Source organism: Mycteria americana, chromosome 5 (assembly GCF_035582795.1).
Source record: "Mycteria americana isolate JAX WOST 10 ecotype Jacksonville Zoo and Gardens chromosome 5, USCA_MyAme_1.0, whole genome shotgun sequence".
NCBI lineage: Eukaryota > Metazoa > Chordata > Aves > Ciconiiformes > Ciconiidae > Mycteria > Mycteria americana.
In genome coordinates, this window is record NC_134369.1 from 34394368 (window position 1) to 34411062 (window position 16695).

Sequence of the window (16695 nt, forward strand, 5' to 3'; positions counted from 1 at the left end):
GGTTAGTGGGAAGTGAAAACAGTTATTTGCAAGGGCACTGGAACCAAAGTAATCTGAATATACTGTGATTTGCTCTCAAAGCTTCTATCACAGGTCATGAGACAAAAGGTTTTGGAACTTGCTGGGTGATGTAGACACATAATTAAACTGAAATTCATTAATTTTAACTTATTATATTTATGGTGGGATAATTTAAAAGCCCTCAGAAGAGGTCCTATTTTGTCTCTACTTAAAGTAAATTTTAAAATTAAAACACTCTGAAAATTGCAACTTTACTGTATTCTTCTTTTACTACCAAGGATGAATGGTGACAGGGATAAAGTATTAGCAGTAGGAAAATAAGGAGGGAAAAAAGAAGGGTAAAGATCAACCTGGCTTGATTGCTGCTGTTGAGAAGGTAAGCATATGTAATGAGTAACAATTCTAGGCTGTTTCTTTTTTTCCCCTCCAGAATGTCCCTTATTTTATCATCTGACACAATGGCTACCTGGCTTGCATCTTCTAAATATGTCCAAATTTCTTACAATAAAATATGAGTACAGCATAGAATCATAGAATGCTTTGGGTTGGAAGGGACCTTAAAGATCACCTAGTTCCACCCCCCCTGCCATGGGCAGGGACACCTTCCACTAGACCAGGTTGCTCAAAGCCCCATCCAGCCTGGCCTTGAACACTTCCAGGGATGGGGCATCCACAACTTCTCTGGGCAACCTGTTCCAGTGCCTCACCGCCCTCATAGTGAAGAATTTCTTCCTTATACCTAGTCTAAATCTACCCTCTTAAAGTTTGAAACTGTTACCCCTTGTCATGTCACTACACTCCCTGATAAGGAGTCCCTCCACATCTTTCCTGTAGGCCCCCTTTACGTACTGGAAGGCTGCTATAAGGTCTCCCCCGAGTCCTCTCTTCTCTAGGCTAAACAACCCCAACTCTCCCAACCTCTCCTCATCTCTCTCTATTTCTTATGAAAGAAACATTCACAGGCCAACTTCCAAAATTGCAACTGAAAGGGAAAAAAAACCCCAAAACAAATCAATTTTGTGCCTTGAAGTAATGTTTCTATTTCCTTTTCTCTCATTGTTAACTATTTGAAATGCTTTCTGTGTAACTATAAAGGAAATATGCTCTTTCAGCACTAGAGACCCAAACAAAAACATTCACCTTTAAGAATGAAGACTGCGTATTTTGGGCACCGAAGTATTAAGACTTGAAGAAAGATATTTATTGGTAAACAGATACGGAGCACATGCAAATCAATGTTACAATTTACTATGCTGATTATTTATTTCAACTCTCCAGTCACTAAAAAAATACAAAATTTCAAAACAACCATCAGTGTACACAATGCTCAAAACAATCCAGATACAGATGGATGGCACATGCTTTTTTTAAAAAAAAAAAAAAAAAAAAAAAAAAAAAAAAAAAAAAAAAAAAACCAAAAAAACCCAAACAAACAACCAAACACTTTCCACCCAATGACTGTTTGATTAAGATTTAAATTTTCTCAGGAATCATGGGAGCTAGATGATGTTTGTGGGTACAATTCTATGATCTCTGCTTAGCTAGCAAACTACACGATCCCACTCATTGCAAGCTTATTGCCCCACAGCAGCCAGACTTGGCGCCTTCTGCCAACAGGGCTACGTGCTCTCACAGAGAGCCTGGCCCAGCTACTGCTGACACGTGGGAAGGGAGGAGAGAGGAAGGGTGCTGAGAGGTGGCACTGCTGCCACTCCTGCCAGAACAACTGCCATCGCTTTCCGTATCATCAGTAGCAGGTCCTGTCTTGGACCGTTCAGGCAATGTTTGCTGCTCAGATATGCTCTCTGTCCACTCCCAGGGAAATAACGACCGATGGAAGTGTTTCATGGGACCACAATGCCTTAGCTGCACTGCTAATTACAATAGTTTCTGGTAATTTTACTTAAACAAGTTAGGATAAAGAAAACCATTTTCATCAAGCACACCTACACTATTTAAGCACCATTCAATCTCGGGTGAAGGAAGTCTTTTCAAGGGCATAAACAAATGGGATCCGTGGCATCCACAAGCAACCAAACAACCGTCCTTTATTGTTTTGAAAATGTCAGCTCTAACAAACTAAATAAGAAGTATGCAAAGAGCAGGATATGCCTTCTAGCTGTGTTCTTAGATTCGCTGAACTTTTTTTTGCTGAAAAAAAAAAAGTTTTGTAAGGACAACGCAAGCTGGTATTTCTGAATCAAAAAAAGCAGATCTGGGGGAAGAAAGGCATTTTTCTGTAGTGAAGTCCCCATTACTACACCTCCTTCTGATAAATCTAGGGTCCTTAGAAGTGTATTAACTCCAAGTAAAAGCTAAAAAAGGAGTTGAAGGATGAATTCTGCTGTGGTAAAACTCCTAAAGTAGCAGCTTCATTTCAATCATCTAAAAGTATTTACATATTTATATATGTGGGAAAAGTGCACTTCAAGTATTTGTCTAGCACCCAGTGAAAGACAGCGGAAAGCATATCTTGGATTTAACCAGTCAGCAAGTTTACATTATAAATATGGAATTATACTAAAAACCGACTGACATTTCACAGTATTTCTTTGAATGAGGAATTGCCATAAAAATAAACTTCCACTGGAATAAATCAGTAATTTCCCCGATATTCAAATTTTTAAATCATATTTGGAAGTAAAAAAGTTACCATGAACTCTGCATTCAAGGCAAAGATTAGTAGATGGTAATTAGCCAGGGAGCTACCGCAGCCCTGTGGAATGACTGGATTGCTTTTTAACACAGAACCATTCAAATGAATGCATTTTAATAAAGCAAATAAAAGAACAGCTAGGTGACAAGCAATGTGGGCCATATGTACAGAACAGCAGATCTTACCGTGACTCTAGCAATCTAAGGGGAAGTAAGGAACATGCAGCTTGACATACAACACCAGTACAAAATTGGGGCAAGAAGAATATTCCCATTCTGACACTGGATGTCATATGCAGATATTGAAAGAGTAGAAGAGACAGAGCTCAGCCATACAAGTGATATGAAATTCAGAAAAAATATGTTGCAGTGAAAGACTTGAAAAGTGCAATCTGTTTAGTTTATCATAAACAAGACCAACAGATGATTTAATCACTGCATACAAAACCTTTGCTGGGAAAAAAATCTCACACCAAAATGACTCTTAAGATATAGCAGAGAAAGATATCAGAAGTCTGGAAGCCGAAAGCAGATAAATTCAAATAAAGAACTGCGAATTCCAAAATATGAAAACAACCAACTGTTTTAAAACCTCACTCAAATATAAAAAAAAGATAGCCTATCTTAATCAAAACTGGTGCATGTGAATGGCTCAGTGAAGGGGTTACTGGATGAAATTTAATGGCTAAGTCAGGCTAAGGTCACTTTATAGTCTTAACTCTTAAATTCACAAAACATTGTATTTGCTATATCAAACAGGCACCTGTTCATGCTGAGTGCAACACTCAGCAAGAAGTGATAAACATTCTGTGTACCTAATTAGTGGAGCAGCTGTTACCCAAATTTCTCCGTTAGCTTGGAACTGATAAAAAATGCAGCTTCTAATTAGTACAGAGCGTGCTTATCTTTTTCTGTTAGAAGTGTCAAACTGTTTCATTACCACAAAAACAGAGAATACTTTGATGTAGATAATACAATTTTAACTATCACTTGTCCTTAATGATTTTCTGAAGTTTTAGTAACAGAAAACCATACTATATACCATATTGTGGAAGCTTAATGACATATAGGATATGAAATAAGGATGATTTGATCTCACACTTTTTTAGACATAATTGACTTCTGAAGCAAATCATGCTAAATTACTTTTCAAATTAGATATTTACTAGAAATAATTTTGGAATTTATTTTTTAAATAGAACCGTCTCCTAGATTTCTTTTTTTCTTTGTGAAAATTTTCCCTTCAACACTATTGAGATTGCAGGTTCCTGATAGGCATATCTGGAAGGTACTGATCCTTATGGAGGATAAAGGCTCACTTAAATGGCTCACTTTAAACTCACATGAGCGAGCTTTAAGGCTCACTTATGGACCCATGTTGAATCAAATTCCATTTTCTCTACTGCTGAAACAGAAAACTTTGGAAAGAGATTGAAAGATATCCTTGAGTCTTCAGGTGCCTGACAAACTTGATTCTGGATGAAGGGCAGATTAGGTTCAGGCTCAGGTAACAAATCATAAACACTGAATATGTGCATATTTGGAATCACTGCTCTAATCATCTAAGGAAAACACTCAGGCCTCCAACTTATTAGGATCTCATCATGTGAAAGAGAATAGTTACACTGAGCAGCGTGAGCATCCAGAGATTCTGTCCTACTTTTAGCAGGCTATATGGTAAACCCATCTACCCTCAACCTTATGTGTTTGCTGGCTCGTCACGGTGGTGTTCTCTGCAGGAGGCAATAAGCACATGCAGGAGATACAGCTGATACAGAGTATACTGGAACTTCCAAGAGACATTTAACAAAGCTTTTTCTTCAAAAAGTCTTAAAAACCCTAAATAGCCAGAGTACAGAAAAAGGAACTCGCTTAACTAGCTAAAAGACAAAAGGGAACTGAAGAAAATGATCAGCGGAGTAAGGCAGGGACCTGAACTTGGACATACAGTGTTCAACGCCCACTTTAGCAATCTGATAGAGGTGATGAATAGTAAGGTAACTAAGTTTGCTAACATTACTGAGTTATTACTCTACAGTATTGGAGTTGAAGACTGGCTACGAGAGCTACCAAAGAAACTTATGATAGTGGATAACTGGGCAAAAGAATGGCAGATGAACCTCAGTGCAAGTAAAGCTTGAAGTGATCCATGTGGTAGAAAGATACCCAACTTTGTATCTACAGCAATGAGCTCTGACTTACACCCCTAAGGAACAGGATCTTAGGCGTTCATGAAGAGAGACTTTCAGTGTTCAGTAGTAGCCATAAAGCAAATAAAGTATCAGTAATTATCAGACAGGGAAGAGATAAAGCACATCAAACCAAAATTTTTCTCCATTTCCAAAACTGCACTGTTTTAAAATAGATGTGGGAGAGGAGGAGGGAAACTGGAAAAATTCCAGAGAGAGGCAAAAGCATGATCAGAAGTACAGCACAACCTCTACATGAGAAATGACTAACTAAACTAGGACTCATGAAACTGGTAAATCAGAGGGGTATGAGAGAGCGCCTTATAAAAGCCTACAAGCTATCAGGAGCTAGGAAAGTATCATGCCATGCTCGTCCTGTTCTCATATTCTTAGCCAGGCACCCACTGTTGGCCATGGTCAGTGACAACACTGGGCTGCACCTACCTTGGGCTGACCACACATAACCACTCCCGTGTTAGTCTGGATGCTCTGTGATAGCCACAGCTACCCATTTCTTCATCCTCTTCTACCGTGTTCTTAGTGAAATAGATGAAGTTCTGAAACTAACTAGAGGACAAAGTGTTTTGCTCAAGTTTTGCTTCTGGTAAGTGTTTCTTTGGGGATTCTCTATCTTGTTCATTTTAATAACCAAACCACAAGGAGGCTGACAAATCTTCATGATAGTCACTTATAAACCTGTTTAGAATAGCTATATTCTCTCCCTTGTGGGACAGATAATGATTAGACATTTTTCAATTTTATGATGGCAATGTTTGACAGCAAGAAGAAATAGTAATATAGATGTTAATTCTGTGCAGGAAAGGCTGACCATGAGAAGCAAAAAAGACCAGGAGAAAGAGACAGTCAGTACTCAGAGCTGTTAAATGTCACTGTTGAAGTTTTTAATCATAAAATTCACTTTAATCATAGACTTTCATTTTGCTAAGTCTAAGCTATATAGCTAACGAGCCTCAGTTCCATCTTGAAGAGATCAGAGGGCTATCACCTAATTGAAAACCACTTGTATGAAGAAGAGGCTTAGAATATTTTGCCATGTGGTTTGTTTCAGGGGAAGGAAAAAAAAAAAGAAAGAAAAGAGAGAGGCAGCACCCTGGTAATGGTTGTGCCAATAAAATATTACAACAAAACATTTAGTAACATGGAAGATTTCTGTTCACATTATAATAGCAATAAGAAAATCAGAACAGAACACCCTCCTCCCCACAGTCTTTGAAATACAATCACTTAGTCTCTTTTAAAGTAAATTAAAATGGACAATTGCCATAACATTAATCTAAAACTTTAGACTACTTAGAGCAATGAACTTGATTTCATACATGCCAAATATTCTGCAAAATCTGGGGGAAAGACATGCAACATAAACTCTCCCTACAGATGAAAAGCTTTAGTTTAAATGAGGCATTTTAATAGACTGACTGGAACCACTTATAGCTAGAAGGTAATTTTGCAGTTCATGGCAGTAATTTGACAGTTTAAGACAATTTGTCGCATTCTATAACTCTGCACTTACCCCTTGTTCATCCAGCTTCATAAGCTGTTCTGTGACTTTCGGAGTGTTGAAGGCCAGCCTTAGGCAATGGATATTCAGCTCAGGAACCACATACTCCAGCACTTCTTTTAGGGGAAGTCCCCTGGCTGTGCAATGCTTTGCAGTTGAAGGGATAGCATCTTCCAGCACAGAGCCTCTTAATGTCATAAGCTAAGCATACAAAACAAAAATAGCTTATATATTGAATTATGCCTGAGAAAAGGTTGATTAGCAATAGCAGTGGAGCAAAATGTACTGTTTTTCCAATTCTCAATAGAGATTGAGGACATTAAGTAACTTATGTTGCATGAAAGATACTGATATGCAAAACGTCGTGCACTCCGATAGCTAACAGTAGTCAGAATATTTCAAATGAATTCAACAGATTTAAGTTTTACAGGAAACTAATACTTGGAAAAGATTAGTAGTAGTATTTCTAGCAGAGCATTTCAAAGTATAAGAAGTACGCTTCTCAGGTGTACCCACTGTCACATACAAAAGTTGAGGAAGTAATTTTCCTCCTCTTTGCATGCTTCTAGCTAATATAGCTCCTGTAAGTTTCCCAAGCTTTAATCAAAGCAGCCTTCACAGTTTCCTCTGTATTGGTTGTTATGGAATAACTCACTCACTGATACACTTACTTGTATTCTCTGTAACATAAACACAAGGCATAACTTTGTCAGGAGATTCCTGACACAAACCGCACACATACCACCTGGTTTTGCCTGCTCACTTCTAGCTTCTTTTACTATCATTCCTGAACTGCTTACCTCACTGGTTCTGAATATGATCCGGTAGTTGTATTGAGGTCCATTTTCTTTGATTTCCTCTGGCTTCTCTCTTCTTATACTCACAGCTACTGGACCCAGGTTCTCATCTGCCCCAAAATAGTTCCAGTGTTCTTGCATACAAAAAAAAAAAAAAAAAAACCCCACACAAATAAAAGTCCGTCTTACTTGTTACACTTCAACTATATTTTCATGCCAGTTGTTATATTGGAAATAAATTGCCAGCTCGACTACAGTCAATAAGAGGATGTCTTCAGTGGTACCACGATCTCATTCTCGTGCTTCAGTTCTCTAATGAGATCCGTTTATACAAGAAGGCTGAAATTCAAGATTGCATCTCTGCTTAAACAGGCCTAAAACAGGATACACCTCTTACATTGGCTCTTATATCAAAACCTGTTTCATTCACATTGAGCTAAATAAGTACAACCAATTTCCCCCCCTTAAAAATAAAAACAAGGAAGCCAAATGCACTAATGTGGGAAACTCACCACTCTATGTTAAAATGGGAGCGGCAAACAGTTGTACTTAGCAAAGGATGCAACTTATTTATTTTTGTATGGAAAAAGCACAAAACAGTCAAACAAGTTACTCAATTATAAAAGGCAAAAAACTGATGAAGCTGAAACAGAAGTTAAAGATTTGTTCATAGTAAAAAAAATCTAAGCATAGTACCACAGAAAAATAGAATAAAGCGCAAGAAACAAAGTGACTAGCATAAATATTTAACAGTGAAGTGTCGAACAACCCTAAGAGTAAATTTAAAGTGCTAAGAGTTGAGTCTAAAACTAGCCTATTTGGGAAGGTGGCAGAGAGAATACAGAGCTGGAGAAATTGCTCACTAGCTGAACAGTAGATTATTTCAGATACTTTTTTTATATTTTACATTGCTTAACTATACACACGTAAAGCCAAGCTTTACATGAAAAAAAATATTAGAAGAGTGCACTAACAAAAATTAAAGCTCAACAATTTAAGAGATTGGTGTTGAAGGCTCTTCTATTGAGCCTTCTGAGAATTATGAACTGTCTTGACTGATGACAGAGGTACATCACCATGAATGCAGCAACATATAAACGAAGTTGCACATATCTCAAGTGACAACGGAATTTAAACATACAATACCTGAAAGGAAAATTTAAGAGAAACTGTCAAAAAATAGAAGTCAAGCATTGTACAAGAAAAATAAGTCCTATGTCATCACTTTCCATATACTGCATATCTGCATATATGAATGAGTTTATACACACACAAAAATAGAAAGTTAGAGCTATCTGAAAATTCAGCAATTCAAAGAAATGTGAAATTCAGTGGAATGAAAAAAAGATGTAACTGCCCTGAAAGGAAACGTAACCATACTGACTGAACTACTATATACAGATTACTTGTTAGTCTTAAAACAACCAGAACTTTAAAACAAGAACTTTAAGAGCAGTCTAATATGAGCTATTCTGTTATAGAGATAAAATGTAAAATATTTTAATACCATCATCAAGAACTGTATCTTTAAAGATACTAAAAATAGATACTGAAATACACTCCACCCAAAGTGAATGGCAGCCATTTTTCCAATGAATAATCACTTGCGGTGTTAAAAATTTGCGTGCCTCATTTTTTATTCTATTCCTTTTTAAAATTATACTTACTGGCTCTTGCTATACTTTCCTCCAACACGCTAAATGCTTTTCAAGTAGGTCCTCTGTCCTTATGAACTTACTTGTGCCCAAGAATTATACTTTTGTCTTTACACAGCTGTCCACCCCTTTAAGCCCTTGGGGGTTCTATTCTGTTCCCTAGTATCTGCTGTTTTATTACCCTTTCCTCAATGTTTTCCATTTAAGATTTCAGAGCATACAAGACATAAAAGAAACATGCGCACAGCATTATAACGCTTGCTTTCTACCAAATTCCTCTGCAAGTCATCAAAAGCCAATACTCTGCACAGAGGTAATTAAGATTCAAAGTTCTTTTAATATCTTCTGGAATATCCTATAAATATTGGTGTACGTTTTGGGTGACTGAATTAGTCATGAGTGGGGAAATTATGAATAAATTAGACCATCCACATAAGCCTAATTAAATCTTTATACTACTACTCCACTGACACGAGCCCTATAAACGCCACAGAGATCTTCTGTTGTTTAAAAACCCAAACCATCTTATCAGCACCCTAGCTTTTCTTCTTCCTCCATTAAGTAACTTGCTTGAGTCAGGATGTTTATAGGTCACCAAACAGTTTATGGCAGAGATGGTCAACGCAGAAGAAGCACAGTCATTGAGAACGTGAGATCAATCTTCTATCACTGTATTATGCAGCTTCCAAAACCTGAAATACCTTGGCCATCTCCACACTAAACTCCTCAGTGACTTAAAAACATTGATGTACCTTTGCTTATACAATAGAAAATTTTAAAGAAAAATGGTATGTTGGTAATATATACTAGAAGGGTCCAAAAATTACATTAGTTTTCTGTACTGACAACTGCACAGATGATAAAATTTCTGTATCTTGTGACCTAGATACACAGTCATGAGTGACAGCCTAGGCTACAATTCAGATAGAAAGTTTTCTCAGAAGAAATTATTCTACATCTTGAAAACACATTTAGGAAGGCATTTCATGCAACATTTCAAGTTGCATGAAAATACACATACAGTTTTGTATCATTTGATTAAGCTTTTTATCTAGGTCCTATTTATTTGGAAAAACGCACAAAGAAGTGTGGAATTTTACACTTATCTGCTAATAGGAAATAGCTTTTATCCTCTTTCCCTTCACTCTACACTGGGCAGTTGTCTTTATCTCCTATGCATCTCCTCAGTCCTCTCTTCTGTTCACATTGTCCTCCCCTCTATTTATATTTACTACAGGGTCGTTCATTCTTTACCTTCGTCTTTATTCTCTTTCTCTTCCTCTACCGGGCCTCTGTATTCATTCTGCAAGCTACAGTATATATTCCCCTATCTGACTACTTTTCCCTGTGGTACAGTTTCTTGCATCTCCACCTGATTTTCCACTACATCCTGAATTTCCTTGCATGCAACCATTTTCTCTTTCCTGTAGCAGCAAAAGCAGTAGCAGAATTTAAGTGCACAAAGCTTAATATCCAATCTAAAGGTAGTCAATTAGGAGTTTTAATTTAAAAACCAAGGGCTACTTCACAACTGTAATTCAAGAATTTTATGCCAAACATGAATAGCATAGAAGATAGCTTTTTCCTCCACCCCACACAGAACCTCATTGAAAGCAACACTTCTCAAACTTGGCATTATTTCATTTAAACTACTGTGGAAAAATTATTTAATTAAGATATTCAGGAGACAACAGCCATAAATTAATTTCTAAATCCATGCCAAAAAGAAATAATTAATTGGTTGTACCTGGTCATTAAACCAGATTATACATACTTTTAAAAACAGTTAAATATTTATCATATCCTTCAAAAGACACTTCCAGTGAAAGAACCTAAGTGAAAATACTCATTTTCCTGGCAGATATTTACGAGTTTCCCTTGCAAAGGAAATCCAAGTAAATGCACTTGACTTTGAGTGAGGAGGTTTTTTTCCTGCTTTTATCCTATTTACCTTTGGAAATCATGTTCAATTGATGTATTTTGTGTAATCAGACTAGAAGTAAAAATTCCAAACATTTCGCCTCAGAGTGAAACTTTGCATCAAGCATTTTCCTCTAATCCTACCGCACTGGAAGACTCTACCCAGCAGTTCTTTGGAAACAAGAGGGCAGCATTTTCAGAGCTCAGTCCTATAATGTTGCTCATGACCAGACTGTTAACTGTAAATTTTCTGTAGGTCTAGCCACATACTTGAAAGGTACCGACTTGGGAATGGAATATGCAGCGATTTAAAGCATTAGAGCAAAGGGGTTATTTTACTGGCTGCCAACAGTTAAAGGAAAGCTGACCAACAGCTCATTCATTATAAAACCAGTGCAGGAAGCTATTTACTTCTCAGTCAGGTCTTTCATTCTAAGCCAGTAACTTGGATTTGTCCTAAACTGTAACGATGTTAGCAACTACTGCCTGATGATGACCATATCCAGAATACATACGCAAAGCTTTTACGCATGTATGGGAAAGAAATTCAAGTCTCGATGATAACTTATGGCCAGACATTCGGAATTTCTAAGTAGAAAACAGAAAACATTACGATGCTACATAAGTCTGCAGTTTGCTTGTGTCTTAAATACTGTGCCCCGATCTCAGTTGGAAAATGTTCAGAGAAGGGCAACAAAACATGATTGAGGGGAATAATATGGTTGAGGTTTATAAAACAAGACATAGCAAGGAAAGGTGAGAAAACCAAACTTTCTCACCTAGCAGTAAGATTGTTCAGTCTGATGACCCTGGTTTTTGTTCTGGAAGCCGGTACACAAAGCCAGTAAAAACTGGCTCTTTATGACCAATGTAGTCAAGCTGCAGAACTCCTTGCTGCTGCAGGAGTACTGTGAATGCTACAAGTTTATTCCGGGTAACAGACAACTGGATAAATGCCTGGAAGATAAGTCCAAAGTACTAAATACAAATGATACTATCACCAGGTTAAGAAGTCCACTATCTACGCATCTCCAGAGGCTGGCAAAGTACACTCGGAAAGTATCACTATGCCTTTGCCCTGTTCTTACTCTTTCTTCAGTATCTGTTGCTGGCTTTTGCCAGAAGACAGGACTAGAAGTTTTGGGTTGACCTAAGACAACTCCTCCCTTCTCTGGGAACAGTAATTTTATGTCCAGAAGCAGTGAGTTCAAGGGTTTTGCCTCTCTATTTTTTTTTTTTTTTTTTTAAATAAACTGAAGCATTGCGGTCAATAGTATGAAATTAATTGGGGGGGGTAGAAAGTTATGTATTTAAGTAAGAATCTCACTTTCTCACACAAAAAGACATCTTTTCTTACATTTCAGGAAGAAGGCCTAAAGAACTTGTTCCTCCTTTCTGTCAAAAAAATGTACTTTTTATCAAAATTGAAGTTCATCAGCTGTCTTAACATGTATTTTCTTAGAAGATTATTTGCAAGGTTTTATACTCATCACAATCATAGGACAAACAAAAATGTTAGAATGCTCTACAAGGAAAAAATAGTCCAGAAAGTAGCCCCAAAACAATTGCCAGGTAGCTTCTCAAAATCTTCCCTTCCCTCCCCCTGCCCCTACATTTGGTGCCACTGTGTAGGAAAAAAAAAAAAACCAAACAAGTCCAACCTGTTCTCCTTCTGATTAATTCTAAAAGCACCGTGTTTAGAGAGAAAAAACTTTCAATAATCACAGATTTTTTTAAATTTTGCCTAGTACCAGCACACTTCAAAACCTTTTTATTGTGATTTTAATGATCTCATTTGTGTATTTCAGCCAGTATTCTGATTTCACTCCAGAGGGTCCAGATTACACAGTTGCCCTTGGACACAACCAAGCAGCAAGAGCTGAAAGAACATACACATTACGGCACAAGTGAGGAAGCACACCGATACTGAACTGAAGCCAGCCTTACTCTGTCCAGCTACCTACATCTATACGAACTGCAAATCTCTCCAATAAAGATGCATCTTAAAAGATGGGACTCTATCTGATCAAGAAACAGAGATGCCAGAAAAGACCCCATATCTTAACTGAAACAGGCCTGAAATTTTCTTTTCAGGCATTGAAGTTAAGAGAAGAAAGGAAAAAATCATACAAAAAACCATGACTGCCATGTAAAATTCAAACAATGAACAACTTCCTTTAATAAGTTTTTCCCATGTATAGTTATCCTTTTTGTTCAAAGCTTAATCTTATTTCAAGGTCAAATTTGTGCAACTTTCACTAATTTGTTCTTGTGCTGGCTTTCCCCTCTCCCTCTTTTTTTAGTACTAGCGTTACCATATATCTCGGTGCTTATAAATGTCTAGACTTAAGACTTCTAGTTACAAGACCCCCTGTCAAATACACTTTTGGAATACATCTTTAAATAGTCACCTTGCAAATACATCTTTTGCAATATAAGAGTAGCATTCCTCTCCTGTAAGTATAAACATCGCCATGTGAGTTAGCTGTGAACAAGCCTTCTGTAGTGAATTGAGGGAGGTAAGACTGCAAATTCGTATCATCCTGCAAGGTTCATTTCTACTGAGTACAAAGGGACTCTGCACAATTAGCTCAGATATAAAGTAGAGGAGCTGAATCCAACCTTGGGAACTACCGTTATAAAGTTCTTTTCCCAATATCTGTACTATTTTTCTAACCTCCACTAAACTGTCTCCACCAGTACTTTCACATTTAGAAGTCTGGACACCAGGCCAGAATATTATTTATCAATTGTTTTGCCACTGCTCTGTAAAGGGTCGAATAATACCCTTAGTATTTCCTTTACATATAAATGCTCATCCATTTGTGTTCATTGATGGACTTATACAAGACTCAACCATAAATGTCACATGCAAATATTTTACCGAGATGAAGATATTTACTAAGATATTTACAAATTATTAAGATATTTACGAATTATTTTATTTAATTTGGACCATGTTAGTAATACTCCAGCTTACTGATACTTCCCCTCATACACTGCTAAAATTTGAGATACATCTATCATCCAAGTAACAATACCTGTAAAGAATGAGCTATTACTTCCATATAGTTAAAGATTTCAGTCAAGTCACCATCAGCATCTCACCAAATTACCTTGGAGAAATTAAAATAAACTATATCAATGCAATAGCTTTCATTCTTTTTCTTTTTTTCTAAGACACAAAAAATTAACAGTGTGGGGGGTTTTTTTTGTGACAAGACCTACTTTTCATTAAATCATGCTGACTGGCATCATTAATGATTTTTTACTGGCAGTTCTTTGTCGATATAGTCCCAAGTTACCTGCTTTGTTATTTCAAGTTGGAATGAAAACAAACTAAAGGATTACAGTTCTCTGGGTCATCACTTTTTATTCTTTACAAGCTCCAGGATTACTTCAGTAGTTCTCCAATTCTTTGAAATTTTCCTGGTTTGAGATCTTTAAAAGTTATTGTTGCTGAATCAGAATTCTTTGCTTCATACTTTTAAGACTATAAAATTACCCAAGGCCTGCTGACTTGACTAGCTGATCCCACTGAAACTGTCTTTTGTCACTGTCTATTCCATTCATAACATCCAATCTCCTCTTCAAACAAGGAAGTTTCTGCATCATTACTTGCTTCATGTTATAAAAACTTTCAGTTACAACTGATTTCCTTAATTTTTTTTTTCCTATTATGCTGCTTTAAGTTTTATCACTATACCATCTCCTTCAGATTAGTCTAAAGTTTGCTCGGGGAGAGACGATATGCTGGATGGTCAACAAAATGTGTTTGGTACTTGTAGAACTGCGGGGCTTGGGCATATCTGATGAGGCTTCTGAAGTATCTCTCTTTTCAGACAAAAATCTCTGGTAGGAACAATGCCCCTGGCTCGTGCCTGCTGGACTGAACATGAGCACAGTGAATTTCATATCCAGTTTTAGGGCTTAAGGAAAAAAAATCACAGCTTCTTCTCTCCCTCCAAACCCACTCCATACACATACCGACACTTTTACATCTGGTTACCCCTCACCAATACCCTTAGGAGTACGTTATGTTGATTTTATCTAATTCATCTTAATTACGACTAGAAAGAAATGGAGATCTAATGGTGACTGGCATTGTAGTAGCATGAGGGTGTGGTTTCCCTTAAGGATAAGCCAAACTAATAAATTGCTGTTGCCTAAGGGCTGAAATCCCACTCACACTTCCTTCCTCCTCTGCTGTTCACTCTCATTGCTTACCTGGCACTAGGCTTTGGCACTTCTCTGACTGCAAGGAAAGATGATTTGACTCACTAAATTGGAGAGAAATAACCAAGCAATAAAAAGCAAATGTATTGTGATGGCAAGATTTCTGCTTGGTTAGTAAACTGAACTGGCTTACCAAGTTTTCAGAAAACAAGAGAACTGGTACAAGGAAAGGGGAGGAATAAAGTCTTCCCCTTTTAGTGCTCAAATGCTGTTAAATCAGGTCAGCTGTAACATGAAACTGCACCTTTAGTTGCTGATCACAAAACTCACCAGAGTGATAAGGAATCAAATTGTTCCAGAGGGAGACAGATAGGAAGGTAATCGCAGGCAAAGGTCTCTAATCTCAGGCTCTCCCCTCCAAACATACCTCATCCTATATTGTGCATCTGGCTTACTGTTCTCAGGAAACCAATATTTTTCCTCACTCCTTTCTCTCCAAAGGATGTGGATCAGCACTCTCGAAAACCATGCAGCAAAGGCTACCTCTCAGCCCTAGAAAGACTGCAGAAAGAGGAGACTAGAATGCGTGACAAGAGCCACCCAACCAAGGGACAACGCAGGGAAGAAGAGGCGAGAGATGGACATATTTCGAGGCAAGGGAAAAATGGGAGGTGAGATTATTAGCTGTAACACACAGTTAACAAGTTGAATTTTTTTTTAACTGACCATCCACTTATTTTAACCAGGCATCCCTGTTACTTTAATCTGCAGGAAACAAGCTCTTCTGAGCTGCTTTCACTGAAGAAATGAAACCCAATCCTGATCATTGGTAGCTAAGGAACAAGCACTCTTCAGGTCTGTCATTAGACCAATTCTATCCATCAGGAGATACCACAGCAAGGCACACAATCCTGCAGACAAAACTCTTTTAAACTTTAAAGGACTTTGGTCTGCACTCCGTTTTGATCATTTGCAGACTCAGGAAGAACAGGCAGTGAGATCTGCATCTCACGGTGCCAGCATCATTTTGGTGAAGGGAGTATCTGGGTAATGTTTGGGTTTTGCTTGTTTCTATAGGTCAAAAAGCTTTGATCTTTTTTCTCCCCTACGTACCTCCAATGGAAATGACAATCCTTGGTTTCAGTAGAACCATGCGATAAGAGAATTGCACTGTTTTTTCAGATACGTTGTCATTGCAACATATATATGTGTGTGTGTATGTAGTTATATATATACAGTGATAGTTTGTTTCTGCAGAATCTGACAAATTAGAATTTTCTTTCTAGAATGATAGCTATCATGAAAATAGTGACTGAGGAAGACAGATTTTTATCTTTATTTATATGATACTATTGACTTAAAATAAATACCCCCCCCCCCATTTTGAAATGAATGATTAAGACCTTAAAATGTCCAAAGATTACTGTAAATGGTAACTTTCCAAGCTGTACATTCCATTAAATCCTCAGTACATCAGGTCTTGATGTGGAAGGAAGAAAGTTCTCATATTTTAGGATTTTATTTTCTTTTTTAATCTTTCAAGTGCCAACCCCTGCCCACTCCCATGGATACCAAAGCTGTGTTTCAAAACATTTATAATTGGTAGCCACTGCTAACTGTTATGTATATCAGTACTAAAATCATCAACGCTTTTTTACTCCAACACTGTGAAAGACTATTAGACATAGCATGTACTGATCGGTAAAATAGACCATGTTTAAGCACTGATGATTAAAAAACATATAACAGTATTTGCAAGAATT

General features: G+C 37.3%; 1 protein-coding gene across 17 annotated transcripts in view; it reads right to left on the bottom strand.

The window, feature by feature from the left end:
* The window catches only part of SIPA1L1 (signal induced proliferation associated 1 like 1), a 226756-nt gene that overhangs the window by 60216 nt on the left and 149845 nt on the right, over nt 1–16695 (bottom strand). For all 17 annotated transcript variants that reach the window (XM_075502886.1, XM_075502876.1, XM_075502872.1 and 14 more), the window contains 2 exons: nt 7185–7315; nt 6397–6585 (listed from right to left, as the gene is read on the bottom strand). In XM_075502886.1, the coding sequence (XP_075359001.1) occupies nt 6397–6585; nt 7185–7315 (320 nt within the window). The remainder of the gene's footprint in view (nt 1–6396; nt 6586–7184; nt 7316–16695) is intronic.